The 22,405-nt window shown below is 51.7% G+C and overlaps 1 protein-coding gene across 2 annotated transcripts in view; it reads left to right on the plus strand.

Annotated features, from left to right (window-relative positions):
* Positions 1 to 22,405, plus strand: part of Spsb1 (splA/ryanodine receptor domain and SOCS box containing 1) — a 59,256-nt gene that overhangs the window by 31,893 nt on the left and 4,958 nt on the right. For both annotated transcript variants that reach the window (XM_027398284.2, XM_035439400.1), the window contains one exon: positions 16,303 to 17,144. In XM_027398284.2, coding sequence (XP_027254085.1) covers positions 16,451 to 17,144 — 694 coding nt within the window. In that variant the 5' untranslated portion in view covers positions 16,303 to 16,450. The remainder of the gene's footprint in view (positions 1 to 16,302; positions 17,145 to 22,405) is intronic.

The following is a 22,405-nucleotide window of genomic DNA, read 5'->3' on the forward strand; positions in this document are numbered from 1 at the left end:
AGGGAGGAGGTGTGTCACTTAGCTCTTTCTCCTGTTTCTGCTTAAGCTTCCCTCCAGTGTCACCTTAGGTGTCCTAAGGTGTGGCAGGAGGGTGACCCTTCAAGGGACAGACCCTGTCCCAGAAGAGTGGGTGTGATGGGACAGGAGGGGACTGGGGACCAGCGCCTGGGCTGCACTGGTTGCACCTGAAGCCCTACCCCCCAACCCTTCAGGACAGTGCAGGGCCCTGGTGCAGTCCTGGCCGCTCCGTGTCCAGTGCGGCCAGAGCCTGATGAGAAGTACATTTTCTTCTTTGGTGGTGAACTCTATTCATCTGGTGACAACTCGCTTGGCCTGGGGCAGGAGGTGGGTGGGGGTGAGAGTGTCGGTCATGGCTGGCAGGGTCTTCGAGAGCTATGCCTGTCTTCAGCCTGCCCCCGCCTGGGCTGTTGCTTCTGGTAAGCCCTCCTTGAGGTCTTATGGGGGCATCACCTCTGCACCTGCCAAGCTTGCTGGTGGAAAATAGTTTTGCAAACTTGGCTCAGCCCTCTGTGCCTTGACCTATGTTGGTCGTGACTCTGCAGTTACTGGGGCTCTTGTGTGTTTGTCTTCCTGAGTGGGATGACACAGGGTCCCTAGGTCTTGGGAAATATTCAGAGGCGAAGGAAGAGAATGAGTTACCTACTGGCCTCCCACTGGCTTCCAGCCTCCAGTCTTGGAGGGCTCTTAAACTGCCGATTACCCTGTAATTGTTCCCAGCAGTGAGGAGGGAGGCCTGCTAGGCCTTCGTGTTTGTTTTGCCTTCTGTGTTAGGCCAGTGGTAACCAAGGGCCGTTTCCCCTTGGTGACGGTGGAACTGGCTCTGGCCAGGACTGATCAAGCTGCTCAGGCACGGCAGGCCTGAGGACCCTGTGAGGCAACCACACTCAGGAGGATCTCCAGGTCTCCACAGCCCGGACCACTTTCCTGCTTTAATGTCCCCCCTGTCGCCGGGGTGAAGACCCACAGACTTTTCACCTGGCTTTTTCCCAAGGCACTTGCCTGGAACATTCCAAAACTCTGGATTTTGTGGTAGGTGTTGGGAGACTGTGAGGCCACTTGCTGGCTGGCCACATATGGGCGGGTCTTGGACAGGCTCATGGGCTTCAGCCAAGATACAGGGTTGTGACTGACCGCATGCCTAGGTTCCTGCAGGCCCAGGGTCCTGAGGTAATCCCAGGCACAGTGTGGAAGAAATGGCTGTAAGGCAGCCATGGAGACCAACCAGGGAAGGCTCTGTGGAGGAGGCAGCCAGGGGAGACCTTGAGAAATGGGCTTCAGCAAAGTGTAGGTTGTTTAAGGACAAAGTGTTTCACAGCAGACGTGGTACTGAGAAGTCCCAGGGTCCACCTGGCTAACTGGAATCTAAGGGATATTTGAAGTAGAAGAGCCTGGAAGGATGGCTGAAGCGTGAAGGTTGGGTAGAGGGGAGACTGCCGAGGAGGAGCTTCAGGTGGTCCTCCCTGAGTTGTCCTCCCTGATCGCTATGTCCACTGCCTTCTGTAAGGTCTGGGGACACAGTTTATTTTATGTGCCCCACCCTGCCCACCTCTGTGGGTCTTGAAAAAGTGCTGGAGTCTCTGACCCAGGACAGGGAGCATTGTCAGCCATCTCTGTCACATGGTCTGTTGTGTTTCAGGATCAGCTTCTTAGAGGGAGATGGAAGCCCTCCACCTCCCAGAGAGCCCACGCTGACAGCCCCAGGCCACCTGAGCACATGTCACCTGAGGTCTGTCGCAGGTCCCCTCAGTGTGAGTAGGTAGAGTGGGACCTGAGGTTCTGCATTTATTTTCATCAAGCTCCTGGCATGCATATAGGATTTGCTGGGTGTCACAAGGGGCAGGACGTGCCAGGTGACTGGTCCCCTCCTCCTTTGTAAAGGGACAGTGTGCCTGCCTGTGATGGAGCCATAAAGGAGTCAGACTGTTCAACGTGCAGGATCTGTATGCTGTCTTGTTTTCTGTTTGGGGGCCTGGAGACGGAGCTGTCTATCAGGAGAGATGAGGTGGTGCAGGGAGTGGGGCTGAGCTCCATGTGCAACTTTCACACGGGTCCCTGCCACCAGCCCCGCTGCCAATACCATTAAGCCTTGGTGATTCATTGTAGAGTGCTGTGTTATGAAAAGGCAGGTCCCGGCGGCTTGTTTTGTTGGCAGGTCTTGTCGCCTCAGCAGAAAAGAACCGCTTTTGATATGGGAACAGAAACTCAGACAGCGGTAGGGCCCGGCAGTGCCTTCGGTAAGAGCAGGGATTGTGGTCCAGCCCCAGCTGTGGAACCTGAGTCTGGCAGGAAGGCTTGCAGTCAGGGCCTGAGGAGGGGCTCTCCCACGATGGTCTGGTGGCAGCTCACAGCTGTGATGTGCCCGGCCGCCCTCCTGCGTGTGCCTGTGCAGGTGACACGCACACTGCTATACTATTTCACGGGAAACCCAGTCTGCTGTGGATATACCTTTCTGAAGCTTGGCTTAGCTGTTTCTGGAGCTTTCTGCCAGCAAGCCCAGAGTGTAAAATATACATTGGAGTCTTGTGTGCCTGGGGTGGTAGGAGCTGGGCATTCCCAAGGCTGAGCCGACTGTTGGGACAAGCAAGTGCCATCCTTCTTCTCTGTACCCGTTGTCATCCTGGGTTGGCCCATTAAATGATTCTTCAGCCAGTTTCTCCCTTTTCCCTGTTGTGTTCTCTAGATTTGAGAACTGGAGTAGACAGGCTCCAGATCCAAACTTCTTTCTTGAGAAATATCCCCGGTGCTAAGGCCCTGGCTTCCTGGCATCAGAGAACAGAGAAAGGGAAGGGCCCCTCCTCCCCCAGACACTGAGTGAAGTCCCCAGGGGCTCTGTGGCTGTTACTGAGCCTGAGATGGCCCAAAGTAGCACAGAGCTAAGTCAGCATCTCAAGGCTGCTGTTCTTTGCCAAGATGGCTGAGTTTGGGTAGGAGATGGTTTGCATGTCTGTGCTGCAGCCCCATCTCAGGACGCATACCCCTCCTCTGTTCTTTTTCCTCATACCACTGAACTAGAAATGTATCTCCAGCATTGGCTGTTTAGTTGGTTTTGCATTCGTTTGTATGTGTGTATGTGTACAGGCGTGTTCATGCCAGTTGTGTGACAAAACTTCTCCTGGGGAGACATAGACATGCCCACACACCCCAGATAGGGAACCCATGACAGACCAAAGTATGGACACCACCAAAGCCCGACTTGGTGAACCAGTGAGTTTTATTGGGTTACTTGAAGGAGTATGGGTTAGGGGTGACTTACGTCAGGGGAAATGACTCCAACAGCTGCATCAGCAAAGCTCACCCCAGCATGGGTGACAGCTACAAAGCTGGGAATCTGGAGCACACTGCACAGCCTGCAGGCAGCTCAGCAGGTTGGGGAGCTCCTTTCCAGGTGCCTGAGTTGGTCTACACCTCTTCAGGCAGCTCAGCTGGGTTCTGTTTCTTTCAAGCAGCTGTCTGGTCTCAGGTCTTCTTTGTAGCTTGGCTTTGCCCATCGGAGGGAAACTCTCGGATTTTATTGTTTACTCTGGCAGGGAGGGGCCTGATGAATCTGATGAGTTTCAGGGACTTCCTGAAGCTTTTTGACTTGCTTACCTTCTTGCCTAAGGAGCTTCCCTGCAGGCTTGGAATGTTTTCATCTCTGGAGGAAAACTGTTACACAACCATGTCATGGAGCGTGTGAAAGTCAAAGGAAAAGTTGTTTCTCTCCTTCTACTATGTGGGTCCCAGGAATCAAACTCAGGTCCCAGGGCTTGATAGCAAGCACCTATACCTCCTGAGCCATCTCCATGGCCTTGGATGTTCATTTAATGCTGAGCTTCCTGTGGGATCTGCATGTTATCCTCTAAGCGACCTGTGAAGTTGGAGCCTCATCACCTCCACTGCAGTGCAGAGCCCCGAGATGTGATGAAATAAGGTCACTCAGCTTGTAGGGCAGAAGTTGGGACTTGACAGCCCAACCCCGGACTGCACTTGCCCGCTACGATTTGACAGGCACTCGGCTAAACCTGTCTCCCTTGATTGATCCTGTTTCACAGCCAGCTCTCCAAGTTTCACGTGAGCCCCGCCCAGCTGGAAAGGGCCTATGGGAAGTGATGGCACCTGTGTGAAGTGCTTGGGCCGTGCTCAAGCTGTCAAGCGGTAGTGTTCCAAGAACACGTCACTTTGTCCATTAGAATGAGCTTGCATGTGGGAACAAGCCTGGTCCGACTGAGCATCAGCCTGGGCCTTCCTGGGCGTGGGCAGTTCTGTGGTGTAGTATTGCTGGCAGCCCGGCCAAGGCATCAGCAGCAGGGAAAGCAAGCAGAAGCTGAGTCGCCAGGATGGTTTCCTGATTTCAGAAAGTGGGGCCCTTGCTAATGTTCGATACCTCGGGTGTGGACCTGCTCTATGAGAAAGTAGGTACCGGAATGCATCAGCAGGCCATCTTAGGGCCCATGAGCTGCCCTGACAGCACTTTTCCTGTGCCAGCATCCTCACACTGTTGTAGTTGGGGTGTGCTGGTCACCACTCCCCAGTCTTCCGTTTGGGCAGAGGCGGGAGATACAGGCACATTCCAGATTCCTCCAGAGAAACTTGATCCACAGGTGCCCGCTCAAGGATGCAAAGTTGCCAGCCAAACTCAGCCTTTGCTTTTTTCTTTTGCAGAGGGAAGGGGGGAGGGAGGGGTGTGGGTGCAGGGCCATAGCAAGCAGACTTTAGAAGGCTCTTAACTCCCACATCTTACACCATTAGCCCATTAGCTGTGGCTGGTGTGAAACACTGGCTGCAAGCCAGTGCTCAATCAGCCAGGTCCCCTGTAGGTTCTGGGTGTCCTTTAACCTTGCTTCTGTCCCACCCTCCTCCTGTCATCATGAGCATGCAGGACTGCTTTTTAAACTTCAGATAGCATAGCATTAACCTGTGTGTGTGTGTGTGTGTGTGTGTGTGTAGTGTGTGTGTGAGTGTGTGTGTAGTGTGTGTGTGTGAGTGTGTGTGTGTGTGTGTGTGTGTGTGTAGTGTGTGTGTGTGTAGTGTGTGTGTGTGTGTGTGTGTGTGTGTAGTGTGTGTGTAGTGTGTGTGTGTGTGTGTGTGTAGTGTGTGTGTGTAGTGTGTGTGTGTGTGTGTGTCAGTGTGCACGTGTGTGCTGTGTGGAAGACACCAGGCAACCTGCAGTGCTATTATCAGGAGCTAACTGCTTTGCTTTTTGAGTCACGGTCTCTTACTGGGACTAACTAATCAGGCTGGACTTGCTGGCCACGAATCCCCAAGGTTCTTCCTTGTCCACACCTCTGCAGAGCTTGGCTTTGTACATGGGTGCTGGGGGTTGGATGAGGGTCTTCATGCTTATGTGGCAAGCACGGTATGAACTGAGCCGTAACACGAATGATAAAATAAAAACCCAGAGACTTATATTGGGGTTCAAGCTTCAAGTTGAATATCTTAGAAAAGCAAAGCAGCTGGACATTAGCTCTTACCTCTACCTCAGGCTGAAAGGGCTGTCCTGTCCGTAGCATGGCTGGAGAATAAATCTTCACATGAGGCTCTTTGCCTTTTCCTTTTATACCTAGTGCTGGGATTAAAGGTGTGTGATCCCAAGTGCTGAGATCAACATTGTGTGAGCCATTTCTCTTTAAGACTGGCTCAATTTCATGTAGCTCAATGTGGCCTTAAACTAGCAGAGATCCTTCTGCTTGTCTCTTGAGTCCTGGGATTAAAGGTGTGTGCCATCACCGCCTGGCTCTGCTAGCTAGTATGGCTGCTGGGAGTAAAGGTGTGTGCCACCACCACCTGGCTCTATGGCTTGTGGCTAGTTTTGCTTTCTGTACCCTCAGGCAAGCTTTAATAAATCATAAAGTATCAGCACACTGAACTCTCTCCATAGTCCACATTGACCTGTATTCTTAAAAATTACATTGTGTGTTTGTGTGTGTGTACATGTACGTGTGTGCCTACATGTGTGCTATGGGAATCACAAGTGGGCATCAGAGGACACCTTGGGGTCAGTTCTCTCTGCCATGTGGATTTCATGACCAAACTCAGGTTATCAGGTTTGGTGGCAAGTGCCTTTCTACACTGTGCCATTTTGCCAATCCAATATTAATCTTTTTAAAAAGCACAATTCAGTGGCATCTGGTACACACACACACACACACACACACACACACACACACACACTGTCCCCAAACATTTACTGACCTCTAGCAATCTGCTTTGGTCTATTTGGGTTCTCTGGTTCTAGTCATTCCGTAAGATGGGACCATAGACTGTGTGACCTTTTGTGTCTGGCTTCTTTCACTCATGTTTTCAAGGTCCAGGATACTTGTTCCTTTCATGGCTGAATGGTATCCTGTTTGTGTGTGAACTGCAGTTAGTAAATCACATTATCTGTTGATGGCACTTGGGGCGTTTGCCTTTTGCAACAATAACAGAATGAGATTTAAAGGGAAGGGTGACCCATAAGCCCCTTGCGCTGAACACCGTAGTGCTTTAGCTTTCCTTTTTTTTTTTTTTTTTTTTTTTTTTTTTGGTTTTGTTTAATTGACAGTGAATGATAGCTTTGCTGTTGTTTTGGTTTGTTGAGATAAGGCTGGCCAACTTGCTATGTAGCCCAGGCTGGTCTCCAGTTCACACTCCTCCTGCTTCCACTTCTGAGTGCACAGGCATGTGCTGGCAGCTTGCCAGTAGCATTTTTGAGGAACTGTCTTGTCCATGCCCTGGACAGGCGGTCATTTTCTCCCTCCTTGCTCTTTCCTGCACACGATAAGCTGATGCGGGAGAACTTGTCCCCAGAGCCTTGTCTGAAGAGCAGGCGTCATGCAAGTGCCATCTTTGGACTTGCTGGGGCCTCCCCTCTAGAGGTCTTAAGACTTTCCAGGCTAATGGGCTTGGAGCAGGAAGGCCAGGACAGGTAAGAAGTCCTTGGAGGCTGAGGGAACCGAGGAGTTAAAGTCCTTGCCTCCCCCACTACCCGTGAGACCCAGGGACTTGCCTCTCCTAGGCCTGTTCAGTTCTGTGAAATCCCAGGCAGGGACTGGTGCTGAGGCTGCTACCTGGTTCCCTTTAGAATCCTTTCCAAGTTCGTTGGAATCGGTCCATTAGAAGTCTGTTTGACAGACTAGCTCAGCAGAGACTCCAGCCCCTTGAGCCTGCCACTGTGAGGTGCAGAGACCTGGAGGCCTAGAGACAGGGTAGAGGGAGCTTTAATGTCTTCTTCAAAAGATGACTGTGAAGTGGGGGTTAGCCAAGGCTCTGAGGGTGAGACTGAGCTAAAGGAAATAATCCCAAGTCACACTGTTAAAGAGAAAAATCTTAACCCCCATATCTGAACATCCTTACAAAGAACCTAGGTGTCACTCAGATGTAATAAGGGTCCACAAAGGGCTATTTATACAACAATCAACACAAAACTGATGCAAGAGCTAAGATATGACTAGGAAAACAACCCGTGTGCTGGGTGTGGTTTGACCTTTGGCTGTAAATGACCGTCATTGTGTCTGCACTCTAGAATGGTCCAGAAGGCAGATAGATACATGGATTTTATGACTTCTTATATGTGACATTTGAACTAGTTTATATCAAGGTAAAACAACAAGGCTTCTGGCAAGTGAGAGGGGTTGGAGCATGGGGGCTGGAGTTCCAATCAGAGTCACTCCCTGTAACCCAGTGCATGGGAGATGAAAAGGACATCCCTTCTGTAAGCGTGCTACACTCATCAAATCAGTGAGCTCCAGATTCGGTGAGAGAACCTGCACACACACAGGGACCACACACACACACACACACACACACACACACACACATTCACACACATTCACACACATTCACACACACACACACACACACATTCACACACACACACACATTCACACACACACACACACACACACACATTCACACACACACACACACACACACACATTCACACACACATTCACACACACACACACACACACACACACACACACACCACACACACACACACACACACACACACATTCACACACACATACATGAACTCACACACTTGAATACATGCATGCATACATGCAAAACGTAGAGTAAGTCCATTCATATGGACTGGGGAATCCAGGTATGATGGCGCACACATGTCTTTGATCCCAGCATTTGGCAGAACCCGGGTTCTGTATGGTTCCCAGGGCTCCCATGGCTAAACCTCACTTTGAGAAACCACTTTCACAAATGTAATTACAGGGAGCAACCCTACAGCCTCTTCCCCTTCTGAATATTTGGGGATGTCTCCTGCTGCTGCCTTTGATCTAAGGGGTTCAGTGACTGACTGAATTCAGGGGAAGTTTAGAGGGTGTTGTATGAGGGGGCCTTCAGCCTTCCTGCTTTTTTCATGTCCTGTGTGGACACTTGCCTCTTGTGTCTTCCCGCTGAGATACATTCCTGAGAGCTGGGCAACTGGAGTTACCTCTGTGAACCACGGACCTGTGACTTCCCGTGAACCCCTGTACTTGGCTTTCAAGTTCCTTGTTTTTAGAGATCCCTTAGTGATGAGAGATGGGAGGAGGCAAAGCACTGCCTGTGTGATGCTTCCCCTGTGTGCTAGATGCTGTCATCTGGAGCTGCACGTTGTGTGCCGAAATAGAAAAAAAAAAAAAAAATGCCGAGCTTCATCCTCCTTGTACCCCAGGTAGTCTGAGGGTATCTACCTGGATCTGCAGAGTGGGGCAAGTGCACCCCAAGCCCCTCTCACTTGCTCATGGGCTGGGCACTAGACACTTGGACCTGTGAACAGCTTCCTCCTGAGGTCCACTTCTAGAAGCAGCCTCTATGGGACGAGTTTTGCTTTGCTGTAGGCCTGCAACCTGTCTCAGACCTGTGTTGGCTTCATCTCAGATCAGGCCTGGAGCCAGGGATTGTTCCTCTGGGGAGCCTTCTCACAAGAGTATAGTCTCTTTGGAGCCACCCCGCCCACTTGGGGGTTGCAGGCACCTACCTCCAGCATCCTATCCCAAGCCTTCCTCTGGAGCTGGTAAGAGAATGCCTGAGGGGCAGCCAGGCTTGCTTTGAGGGCTCCTTTAGTAGCTCTCCCTGCTTCTCTGAAGCTGCTATGGGAAGCGCTCAGCTCCCTCGGCACCAGCAGTAGCAGCCCAGGTTGTGACTGACTTCCTAGGCCATGTGGATCCATAGCCCAGAGTCTAGCCTATTCCCACTGTCACTAAAGGTGCACATGCCACCGTATAGCTACCCCTCCTGCAACAGAGCTTCTCTGAGTGAGTCGCAGACTAGCCCTCCAGCTCTAACTAGACTAGAAGCTAACTGTTATTTTAATTTTTGGTCTCTGTATGAATGTCTCGCTGGTTTCCCAGGGGCACCCTGTAACTGCTTTGAGCCCTTTCTGAAAGTGCCGTGAGTAATCTGGGTCCTTCCGTAGGTGTTTGTGGCAGGTGCATTTTTGCTCTTTTGAAGCCAGAGGCTAGAGCCCTGGACTATGTGGGATTTTCTTTCCAAAGTCATCTATCAGAACTGCCTATCAGAACTTCCCAGAAGGGCCCAATACTCTGATGGTTCTAGGGTCAGAGACTTAATTTTATGTCCTTGCCTGAGAAGTCCTCTGGAGCAGGAGATTGGGTGGAGTGGGAGATCACAGCCACGTGGTGGGAGTCCAGATGAGGGCAGGACCATTGTTCTGTAGCTCAGTTTGTTGTACGCGCCCTGAGCGCTCCCACCACCTACCCCATCCTACCGCCTGCATTCAGAAGGCTGGAGGAAGCAGTGAACCCTAGTCAGAAGGCTACCCTGGGGCAGGCGGTCAGACAGAGGCTCAGCCAGCCTGCAGAGGCTGCACGGTGATAGAATAACAGGAGTTCTGCCCCAGGCGGGCCGGGCGTATTGCTCTTGCAAAACCCTGGGCTGCAACCGCTGCTGTGTGAGGCAGGGAGGCCACAGGAGGGAGGGAGCCTATTTGATCTTCAGGTGAAGGAGGGTTTATAAATAGGTCACCTTGTTCCACATCCTGAATTTCATTCTTTCTCCATCTCGTGTCAAAACAATGGTTTTACTGTTCTGAGGTCAGAGGTACTGAGGGTGAACCGAGCTTCAGGGGGTGGGCGTGGGCCTGCTTACTCCCTGGTGGCCCTTCTCTGGCCCCTAGTCACCTTGGCAGTGCCTCCTACAGTAAAAGGCTAATTTTTAGCAGAGGTGGGACTCTTGAACCAAGTCATTGAAAGCCCTTGGGGGAGGTAAGGTCTGAGGGACTGTACCATTCACTGAAGGTAGCTGCTAACAAGTTCAGAGATCCTTCCTTCCTGAGCCACGCGTCGAAAGCTGTCCCCTTGGATGTCCCTCTCCCTATTTTCCCTCTTCCTCCTCCTCTCTAGAGTTGGTCTGCTGAGGCCAGAGCAGTCCTGGGTTTTAAGAAGCAGCAACATAAGGCCTGTGACAGGGGCAGAATTTGAGTAGAGCCCAGCTGGCTGAGTTGTAGGATAAATGTGTTGGGGCAAGTGGCAATAGACAGCTACCCCGTTTCCAGTGGGCAGACTAAATCGGTGATTTAGAATGAGTGCAAGTGCAGCTCTCGAGACTCAGTTGCAGAGACAGTGGTTTTCTTGGGGACGGCCCTGGAGCTTGACCCGTGCTCTTCCTTGGCCTTGCCTCTGCTTTCCTGTCCATCGTGGACCTCAAAATGTCCTTACTAGCGCTGCACCCCTGTAAAATATTTGGTGTTTATTATTCTGGGTGGTTCTCTATGCCTGGAGACAGACACACATCTATGGAGAGACCATTTAAATTCTGTCCCTTTGGACATGGGACCATGAGCTGCGTGTTTCCACGATCTGCTTTGGAACAGCCTCACGGTGCATTTCCACAGCCTATCCCAAGCTGCCTCATTTCCAGGCAGGGCTGCCCAGCCTGTCACATTGCCCAGTGTGGATGATATGGACCTTAGGCTGTGTGACCTTAGGCCTGGTTTGGGGGAGGTGCTCCCACAGATGAGACACCTGGTTGGAGGCATGCCATATCACACAACCCCTTCCGGGAAGCTTGTCCTGTTTGGGGCCTGCCCATCACACTTACTGATAATTTCCTGCCACACTCTGTCCTCCATGGCATCTTGGATGCCAACAAGGGACCTTTGACTGGGAGCATGAAGGCTGCCCGGGAGTTCTCACCTTGTTAGAGCCAAGCTGTGCATTTGAAAGTCTATTATAGATGGCAACTTTGGTGGCGCCTGGTGTCCCAGGCCACCTAATCTCACGGAGCTAATAGGGAGTCTGGATTGGAAGCTTGTTGCCTCTCACAGTGAACCTGGAACTGAGCGATAACCCCAGTTCTGTGTATGGCAGAAGTAGGGGGAGGAGTGGGAGTTCTTCCTTAGAGGAAGGCGGAAGAAATTAAAACCACAGGGTTTAGTGTGGTCTAGTGGACACACCTCCCCTTCCTTAGCTCCTATGCTTCTGATTTGGTTCATGCTAATGTAAAGAAGTGTAGAATCAGTTGGGTGGTGTGTGTGTGTGTGTGTGTGTGTGTGTGTGGTGACCTGTCAGAGTCAAATATCAGCTCATAGGGCTGGTATCTAGAGTGAAAATGTCTTTGTTCTTGCTTGCCATGGTCCTGACTCTTGTTTCTTGTGTTAGTTCCCTTCTGTGTTTCTCTCACCCACCCTACCCTCCAGCCAGAGAGGAAAACCCCAGCGTATGCTTGGTTTTGATATTGGGCATAGTTCTCCTTCATTCCCAGACTGTGACCAGTACTGTGCCAACTGGAGCTTGGGTTGAGCTGGGATACAAGGCACAGAAAGATCAGAACTGTGAGAAGACCGAGGTCTCCCTAGGACATCCCACCCATGGCCTTGGTGTCTACCCAAGCCCATAGCCCCTTTTCAGTGTGCTTAAGTTCAGCCACACATCCCCAGCGAGAGAGCAAGGTGTACGTTGGCAATGATAGAGCGATGACTTGCCTGCTATGACCCATGAAGCTGCTCACATGCTATTTCCTGAGTAATTACCCAGCTAGCTTTTGTGTTACAGTCCCTGTCACTGGTCTTGACTCTGGAACAAGACACCAGAGGAAAGCAAGTTCTCCATTGTGACTCATGGAGCTCTCAGTCTGTTTGCAAAGAAAATCCTTTCTCTCATAAGCAGCCTGCTCACCCTTTGATGACGGTTTTCTCTGCTGTCCCTGGTTGATCTTTAATCTGATTTTACCTGGAGAAAAACATGGCTGGGAGAATGACTGGACATGGTCCCTGTTGCTCAATAAGAGAAACAGACCTGTAGTTAAAGCTCCTACACACACACACACACACACACACACACACACACACACACACACACACACACGTGCGAATGTATACACCTGTCTCTTGGCTGGAATAGTTGCCCTGCGTCATGAGAGCTGTGATGCAGGTAACGGCATTGTATGTTTCCTCAGCTCTCTCTGAGGAGTGTCCCTGGTCCTTGGGAGTCACCAACGCTATAATCGTATGACAGCTGGCAGTTACACGCCTGGGGACTGAGCACAGTGGAATGTGTTCATTATTTGGGGTGGCCAGAGTTTGGTTTGGTAAGAAGGGTACCAACTAGGACTTTGGGAGTTGGCTAGCCATGAGGATGGCCACAGGTACTGTATGGAGGGACGTGTTGGTTCTGGAATGTCAGAATTTACTTTCTGAGCCACCAACTTCCAGGCTTCTGTCCTGCTCCCCAGCCTCACTGACCACTGACGCCACTACATTTAGTGGGGGCTTGTGTATGCCTTTCTCTGTAGGCAGCCGTGTGTGCCAAGACTGGTAGAACATGGCAATGGCAGGCCAGCCCTGTCACTCTCTGACATCTAGTTTCAGCCTACAAGGAAACACAAACCCACTCCCTTCCCACCCTTCAAGGTCTGGCATCTCCTGGGTGGGGTTGAGGGCTGAGGCCTCCCACTCTTAGAGGTTTGCTGTCTGCGCCCTTGGTAACCTCAGGCCCTGGCATTCATGTGGCACATTTGGACCCTATAAAGCCTGAGCCTCTACTTTGTTTCTAGAACAGCAGGAAATGGGGTTACGTAGAGCCAGCCCCTATATTGGTTCCCTACTTCCTACCAATAGTTCCCACTGCTGGACCCCTCCTGGCTCAGTGAGGCCTGTCTTGTCCACTGTTAACCACAGCCCTGCAGACCCACCCACGTTCCTGTCCCTCAGCACCCATGGATGGCACACACACACCCCATCCTAAGCAGGTATTTTGGGGAGCAGGTCAGTAGGTTGCCACAGCCTTGTAAGAGGGATCAGTCGGCAGACTGTGGCCATGGGCTAAACCCAGCTATCTGTTTTCTTAGTTTTATTGGGACATAGACGTGTCCGTTTATTTACACACTGTCTGAAAAGCCTAAAATGTTTACTACCTGGCCATTCGAAAAACAAGTTCACTGACCTGTGGCTTAGTAGAGTCCTTCATGTCGATCTTCTGTAGGATGGCATTCCAATGCTTGGGTCATGCCCAGGGACAGTGTTCACCTGTTGGGCCAGGTGTGGTAACCAGGAAGAGCGACTCACAGTGATCTTTGTTCAGTGAATGAGCACATTCTAGAACATCAAAGGGATATGCCAGTTGTGCCAGGCCCTCCCTAGGACATTGTCTCCATTGAGTTTCAGAAAAGCATGTGACACACAGGTGACACTCGTGTTATAGAGGAACAAACGGGAACGTGGAAGAACCAAGGGTGACTCTCAGTTGGTATATACCAGGCACGTTCATCCTAAGTGAGTTTGGGAGCCTTGGAGACAGGCCTGGGGACGCGCCCTTCAGGCCACGGCCCAGGAAAAGGTAAGAGTGGAGGAGTTGCATCTGCATGGGAGTGTCTTTTGAAATGATGTCGTTTTTAAATTATGTGTATGTGTGCAGGCTGGGGCATGTGCACAGAAATGCAGGTCCCCGCCGAGGCCAGAGGCGCCAAGTTTCCTGGAGCTGGTGCTACAGTCGGTTGTGAACCACCTGGCATGGGTGCTGGGAATGGCACTTGGGTCCTCTGCAAGAGCAGTGTGTACTTTGAGCCATCTTTCTAGCTCCCTGCAGGGGCAGCTTTAAAGTGCGTGAAAGGAGGGAAGCCGGGTGGCTTTGGCATCCTTATGTAAGCTAGGAGTGGCCAGCGATGGACAATAGGACAGTGTCCTCTTCAGCCAGCAACCTGGACACACAGGAAAGATGAGTCAAGAGTGACTTTAGGATTGCCATGGCAACTGGCCACTCAGAGGGTGACTCAGAGGATGTGATGGGGGCACACATAACAACAGAGGGCTTGGACCGTGTCCTTGAGCCTGCCCTGTGATAGAATCATTCCGCAATGCTGTGGACTCTGGAGCCTGTGCTAGCCCTCTCTCCAGCTCCTCTTTCCCATGCCTTCCCTCCAGTGGACTCCCGCCATTCACTGCGGCTCCATGCCTGGGGCTCTCACCTTCCTACAGCTCAGCACAGCTGGACTGTATACAGGCCATTGGTAACTGTTGATGGAGTTTCTGTCCCACCCAGTCCCAAATAAACACACAGAGGCTTACATTAACCATAAACTGTTTGGCCAATGGTCATTCTCACGGTGGTCCTTTCCCAGACAAGAGGACAGTAGCTCATATTGGTCCCATTGCATATCTGCCCCACCCCTGGACCTGTGCTCACTGGAGGGGACACCAGTGCTCTCTAGTCCCCAGATGTCCCTGAGCCTGGCACCTGCAGGCTTCTCACACTAGATCCCTTCACAGTTCTCTTCATCTGCTTTGCTAAGGTATCCCAGAGTTCCTTGGGACAAGTGACCAGGCATGACTCTTTTCCCAGCAACTGAGGCTCAGTGGCCTCTGCCCATCCAAGCCAATGCTCATTCTGTTTGGTTATGTATCCAGGAGGCTACTTTCCTCATTACCCTGTTGATCATAAGAGCCTGACTCCAAACTGGGGAGCCGAAAGCTTTTGGAGTCCAGGGAGGGCTTTGTGGGTTTTTAAATGTTCGTGTTGAGCTCGTGTGCGTGTGCGTGTGCGTGTGCGTGTGTGTGCGCGCGTACACCTGTGCTCACATGCATGTGCGTGGAGGTTGGAGGATGGCACTGGGTGTCTACTTTACCTCTCCACCTTATATGTTGAGGAAGGGTGTTTCACTGAATTCACTACTTTAGCTAGCTTGTATAGCCAGCTTGCACTGGAGAGAGCCTGTCTCTACCTCTAGATGCACTGGGCTCACAGGTGGGCAGCCACACCTACCCAGCTTTTATGTAGGTTCTGAGGCTCTTAACTCTGGTCCTCATCCTTGTGAGGCAGGCACTTTACCTGCTGATCCATCTTTCCAGCCCTCCAGGTTTGGGTGGCAGAGAGCATCTGCTCGTGAATGACACCCAGGAGTGCAAATACTTTGCTGTTTTCCCTGATCTAAGGCTGGGCATCGACAAGTGGGGGTGTGTGTTGTCAGCCCTATTCTTAGCCTCCTCCCCCTCCCCCTCCCCCTCCTCCTCTCCCTCCTCCCCCCAGTCACCACTGGAGAGCAAGTAGACAGATGCAGTGAAGTCTCCCTCCTGGTTTCTTAATGGATTCTGGAGACGGTGAAGCCAGAGAGGAAAGACACAGTATGGAGTTAGGTCTTCCTATTATCATGCTGTAGCAGGGAGACTCAAGGTGAAAGATTGTCTTCTAGTTGAAGGGAATCTTCTAACAGAGCATCTGACCATCTGCAAGTTAGCCCAGAACCACGTGTGGGTTAGTGGATGAGCCTTGCCCCTTCCTTGTCCATCGGCCCAGCCAGGGACCTGGAGGAAAGCCTTGTTGATGGTTCCAGTCCTGGCAGGGTGCAAAGCCCTAGGCCTTAGAGTGTGCGTGCAGTGCTGGAGTTGAACTGCTATCTACCTCGGGGTTTCCTCCCTCCGGTCACTTGGTGTCACGACTATCAGAAGTGATTGTGCTGGAGAAGAAAAGGCAGGGCTGGGATCTGTGTCTTCGTCTGCCCATGCTTTGGAAGCAAAGGAGTGTGTGTCTCTTCATTCTGGCTGAGGTGTCACGGAGTTGAGGCTTGCATGGTCTGTGCTGCCACCTTGGCCTTCTGACTGCAAAACACCACCTAGAAGCCCAAATGGCATCTCCTGTGTCCCAGCCCATTGAGTGCAATTCTCAGTCTCCAACTCACCTCTGCCTCTCCACACAGACCATGGGACGGATGGCCCCTTTTCCTTTCTGACAACATAGCCACAGGGACGGGGGCATTTCATTCTCCAAGCTGCTGAGACATACTGGTGCATGTAGCTCTGTGTTCCTCCTTAATCTTTCCCCTGCTACTGCACTCCGCTCATCCACTCTCCTGTTTCTTTCCATCCATTAGGAATACTGAATGCTTCACAACCTCCGGAGATCGCCTAGCAACCTTCCTTAGGAATTCTATCTGGTCCTGATTACAAATCGGAGGGAAAGCCCCAAAGATTGATGAGTTTGCCTTGGGAGTCAGAGAAAAGGTGAAACCAGAGGTCATCATGGGTCAGAAGGTCACGGGAGGGATCAAGACTGTGGACATGCGGGACCCCACATACCGACCTCTGAAGCAGGAGCTCCAGGGTCTGGATTACTGCAAGCCCACCCGGCTGGACCTGCTGCTCGACATGCCCCCCGTGTCCTATGACGTCCAGCTGCTCCACTCCTGGAACAATAATGACCGCTCACTCAATGTCTTCGTGAAGGAAGATGACAAGTTGATCTTTCACCGGCATCCGGTGGCCCAGAGCACAGACGCTATCAGGGGCAAAATCGGGTACACACGGGGACTGCATGTGTGGCAGATCACATGGGCCATGAGGCAGCGAGGCACGCATGCTGTAGTGGGGGTGGCCACGGCGGATGCCCCCCTGCACTCTGTCGGCTACACGACCCTTGTAGGAAATAACCATGAGTCCTGGGGCTGGGACTTGGGACGTAACCGTCTTTACCACGATGGCAAGAACCAGCCAAGTAAAACATACCCAGCCTTTCTGGAACCAGACGAGACGTTCATCGTCCCTGACTCCTTCCTTGTGGCCCTGGACATGGACGATGGGACCCTGAGTTTCATTGTGGATGGACAATACATGGGCGTGGCTTTTCGGGGACTCAAGGGTAAAAAACTGTATCCTGTCGTGAGCGCTGTCTGGGGCCACTGTGAGATCCGTATGCGCTACTTGAATGGGCTTGACCGTAAGTGTCCCCGCTTTGTCTGAAGCAACGTCACCCTCCACATCCCTGTGGTCCTGGCTGGTTTGTGGAGTTATTGGACTTAAAATGTCTTTAAGTAGACAGCCCAGTGCTTGTAGGTCTGCACAGGTCATGTGTCTTAGTTAGGATTTCTACTGCTGGGAAGACACCGTGACCACAGTAACTCTTGTAAAGGGAAAAGTGCAATTGGGGTGGCTCTCTTACATTTTCAGAGGTCAGTCCATTATCATGGCAGGAAGCATGGTGGCATGAGGTAGATGTGGTGTTGGAGTGGGTAGTCCTACATTTTGCAGGCAACAGAAGTCGACTGAGATACTGGGTGGCACCCTGAGCCTAGGAAACCTCAAAGCCCATCCCACAACAAGGCACATCATTCCAGCAAGGCCACACTCCTAATAGTGCCACTTCCTAGAAGATTATGGAGGCCAATTACACTCAAACTGCTACCCATTTTTGACCTATGCCTGGCTAAATGAGAAGTTCTGTCCAGAGCTTCATGAATAAATAGAGAAAGGATGGATGGATGGATGGATGGATGGATGGATGGATGGATGGATGGATGGATAGATGGATGATGGATGGATGATGGATGGATGGGGAGGTCAGATGAATGAATGAATGAATGAATGAATAGGTGATGGAGTAATGAGCAAATGAATGAATGAATGAATGGTTTTATTATTCTCTGACTAAAATGCTTCCAGCCTTGAACTGTAGTTGACCATATTCTAGTACAGTAGCCAGTGTCACCAAAGTTGAGCTTTGTAGCCTTGGGGATGCTCTGGCTTCTTAGGTAAGTGAAAGCCAGGGACCTTTTTCAATCATGATCCAGATTCTGTGTCTGTCTCTCCCAGAGCTCGACACTCCTTTGCACCCTAGTCTTGAGAAAGACTTGCTTAGTCTTGGACTCTGTGCTGAGTCAGCAGTGACTTCTGCCTGTCCTTTTGGAAGGGGGCGGGGCCTTTCTCTGTGCTGAAATGGTTGCATGCAGCAGCCACACTGCTGGTGCAGGTGCAGGTCCAGGACTGCCCAGCATGGTGGGAATGGGAGCTGTTAACTGGAGTCCTAGGGCTCTGGAACCAGGCACCCCATGCCAGGCCCCCTCTCTGGGAGCTCATTTCCTATAGGGTTGTCTCCTGTGGTCTGCACATTCCATCCCCAAAAGGGGGTGAGCCAGGAAGCGCCAACTACCCTTGGCTGTTTTTAAGGGCAGGTTTGACCTGGCACTCCAAATCCTAGCCCAACCTGTGGTTAGTGATAGGTGTGGCTGTCACTGATATCAGGAGACAGACTTCGACTATCTTACCATTTCTAACCCTGTGGGATCCCCAAGTCTGCTTCACCCCTCTCTCAGATCAGTCTTCAGAAGATATTGGAATGCTGAGAGTAGCCAGACCCATGAGCTTACTTCTCAGAAACCTCTTCCTTTTCCTTTCTGTGGTCCACCCCAGCTTTGCCTGGACGATGGCAGTCATCGTTGGGTGAAGATATCTGTAATGCAGAGTCCCTGCCTGCTCCATCTGTCCCTGTGTGGCCCAACACAAAGGGCATGGCATTTCTGGCTGAGTGGCCAAGTGTGCACCTAGAAGGAAGCCTCCCTGAGGAAGTCACCTCAGGCCTGGATCAGGGACCTAGCAGAGCAAGTTCTAATAGTCTGTCTCCCTCAATTACAGAAATAAGTGGCCTAAGTCCATGACCAAATTTGCAGGGATGGGTGGCGACTGGGACCCCTGGGTGCAGGTGTCTGGGTTTAGGTTCTCAGGGAACTGGCTCTGGGCCTTGTCTCTTCCCTGGAAGGGAGTGATCATTAGTGCCCCAGGGAGGTTTTTGCTCCTTCGTTGAAGATTGACAGATGATAGGATTTGCCAGGGCTACTATTGTCTCCCAGCCACCAGATCTGGGCTCCACGAGAATTACCCAACTGTGTCATCTGGAAACGGGCCTGCCAATATTTTCATGAGCCTGAGAATCTGCATGGTTTCCATGTGTCCCAGCTGCATACAGATTCATAGCAGTCAAGAGGCGCCTGGGGTGTGTTTGCCCTTGGCAAGCCATGTATAACTCATGTGGCATTTTCATCAGCGGCATCCGAGGCCTACACACATGTCCAGTGAACACATGGTGCCCTACACAGCTCTGCATCAGGAGGTGGGCTGCCCGCCAGGCTGACTGCTTTTCCTGCTGGGACAAAATACCTGACTAATGAAATTGAAGGAAGGGTTTGCTTTGGCTTGCAGTTTGAGGGATACAGTCCCTCATGTGGGGAAGGGATGCGGCAGCTAGTGAGATGACATCCATGGTCAGGAAGCAGAGAAAGATGAATGCTCACTTTTTCTTTTTTCTTCAATCCAGAACTCCAGCCCTACTGGAAAATGCTAAAGAGATTGGGTGGGAGTGTGAGAATGGGAGCAGGTTGTTGGGAACTGACCTCACCGGGCATCTGTCATGGCAGCGAAGATCCAGATGGACCTCAAATGTTACCTCAAGTTACTTCCTGGTCAGTAGTATACACTCCTGGCTCCCTCCAGCTCATCTGAGTGCCAGGCAATGCCAAAACCCTTGGCTTCTCATTTTCCATTGTCCTGGTTGTAGCTGGTTGACTTTGGAAGGTGCAGGTAGGAACATAGATGTGGCCGTTTCCTGGGATGCTGAGTTGGACACCTGAGGATGGCATGTTATCATTATCCCTGCTGCTGGGGGAGAGCAGGGAGAGATGGCATGTGTTAGAGCCATCACCTGCTTACACGACACCTCGGAGCATTGCTGAGGGGCAACTCACACCTTACAAGAATCACTTGGCTGATGGGCAACAAGAGTCGCTGCCATGACAGTTGTCTGGGTTAGAGATGACTGGACCTGAGGCAAGGCAAGAGTTATAGAGGTGGTGGAGGCAGCCATTTTCTAGAATACACCCCTCAGTGGACTGTGTGTAGGAAAGGAGAAAGTATGTCAGGGAGATGACTTCAGGAGTTTGGCTTCAGCAGGTTGAAGGAGATGGCTGCAATCAGGAAGACGGGAAAGCTGGAGATGGAAGCTAACCTAGGTGGGCCTAAAGCCCGGAGCTTGAGACACAGGGACGAGCAGGGGAGCTTGTCCATGTATAGACGTATTGAAAGCAGTGGTTCTTGGGCTGGGGGGTGTCACTTAAGGGTAGCAAGCTTGCCTAACATGCACAAGTTCCATCCCCAGCACACCTAAAATCATAAGAACAAATACACCGTGACCCTGAATGAGAACAGCCAGAGGGATGGGGAGAGCCCAGCTTGAGAGCTGACACTGGACTCGTTGGGGGCGGAGGAGGTCCAGGAGAAGCAGGCCATGGTCCAGAGAATCCCAAGAGATGGTATTACTGTGTGCCAAGGGAGGAGAGAGTTTCAAGAAAGACAAAGTAATGACAGGTCAAGAGCATTGACAGCTGCCTTGGCAACAAGCTTATCAGGGACCTCGCCAGGAGTCGTTGTGGGTAGAGCAGGGTTCAGGTCTGGTGCCCGATGGAGGAAGAAGGATGCTGTGTTCATTTCCTGGGGCTGCTAACAAATTACCCTGAACCAGACATTTAAAACAGCAGAGATATATACTCTGTCACAGTTGAGGAGGCCAGATGTCTGCGATGGAGCTATCAGCAGGGTCTGGCCTCTCAGAGGCTCTGGGGTGCGGGTCAGTTCCCTGCAGCCAGTGGGCCTGGCTGCTGTTGCTCGGTTTGTAGCTGTCAGTCCCTCTGTGCCTCTCTCTGCTTCTGGCCAGTTCTTACTGTGAGTGTCTGCCCTCTCCTCGCTTCAGACGCTCTGGCTGCCCTGCCACAATGATGGCTTCTCATTGCTCCCGCACCCAAGCAGTGCTCTGGGGAGACTCGTTCGTTACCCTGCCCCTGCCAGGGCTTCCTTGGGGTGCGTGTGCCTGAGGAAGTTCAAGGTTGATGTCAGGGAACACCCTCAGTAATGCTTCCCCCTTACTGAGGCAGGTTTCTCAGTCAAACTCAGAGCTCACTGATGTGGCTAGTCTCACTAGCCAGCTTGCCTGGGGAACCCGTCTCTATCTTCCAAGGCTAGAATTACAGGCAGATTGCCATGTCCGCTTGGCATTTACCGGGTCCTGGGGCTCCAAACTCTGTTCCTCACATTTCCTCAGCAACTGGTTTGACTGCTTAAGCCATCCCTCCAGCTAGCCTTGGGCTTCTGAAGCCTCATTTGGGTCAGGTTTTTTTTTGTTTTGTTTTTTGTTTTTTTTTTTTTTTCAGAATACCACAAGAGTCTCAGGTTGGGGGCTCTGGGACTGTGCAGTTCTGACCAGGCCACCAGGAAGCTGTTCCTCTTAGAAATACAGATATGGGCATGTGGGGCCTTCCAGGTCCTCAGCCTTCTGCCCCTGGAAATAGAGTCTGTTTTACTTCCTGGTGTCTTTGCTGCTTATTCGGTCCCACCCTCTCTATCATTCATATAAACAGTTGATATCAGTGGCCACCTCGGCCTCCTGTGATGAGCATAAGTGGTCAGCAGGACGTGTACCCACCAGCTCAGTGGAACAGCAGTGGACACTTGGGCTGTGGATGGAGCAGGGAGCAAGCCTGTAGCTCTTGGCCAAAAGTACTGAAGTGGATGAGACTTCCTTGGGTCCTGGTAGTGACCACCTGAAATTGGTGCAGTGTCTGTTTGCATGATCCATGCGTTCTTACCTCAGCCCAGGCTTTGGGAAGCAGGCAGAGCGCAGCTCTGTGTATTGTTTCTTCTCCTACAAGGGTGGGGAAATGGGACCTGTTTGTTCTCATTCACAGAGTACCTGGTTCACTCTGATTATATTTTCAGCTCTTAACCCATCACCACAGCCATTAGCGGCCACTCTTGTAGCTGATCCCGGAAGGCCCCACAGCCTGTGACCATATCACAGAAACTCCCCACCCCCACCCAGTGTGTGCCTGCCCTCCACATGGGTGAGTGAGATGGCTAGGACATCCCTTCAGATTCCTTAACCCAGGGGCTCCTCCCAGGTCCATAGCAACACTCCACCTGCTGTGGGGGCAGCGGAGGCAGCTGCAGTGTCAGTCCTGAAACACCGGGGCTGGGGCAGGGGCTTGTTCAGCCCTAGTCCCTTTGTTTGGGAACTTTCTTCACAGGGTATCTGTAAGGTGGCCTGAAATCGCAATGCCAAGCAGTTCACTGGAATACCGTGTGGGCTGGTGAGGTTCTTGGCCACATTCAGCGCCACCCCCCCCCGTGCTTCCTCAACAGCCCCCAGCCCGTGGGGGA

Source organism: Cricetulus griseus, chromosome 2 (assembly GCF_003668045.3).
Source record: "Cricetulus griseus strain 17A/GY chromosome 2, alternate assembly CriGri-PICRH-1.0, whole genome shotgun sequence".
Classification (NCBI taxonomy): domain Eukaryota; kingdom Metazoa; phylum Chordata; class Mammalia; order Rodentia; family Cricetidae; genus Cricetulus; species Cricetulus griseus.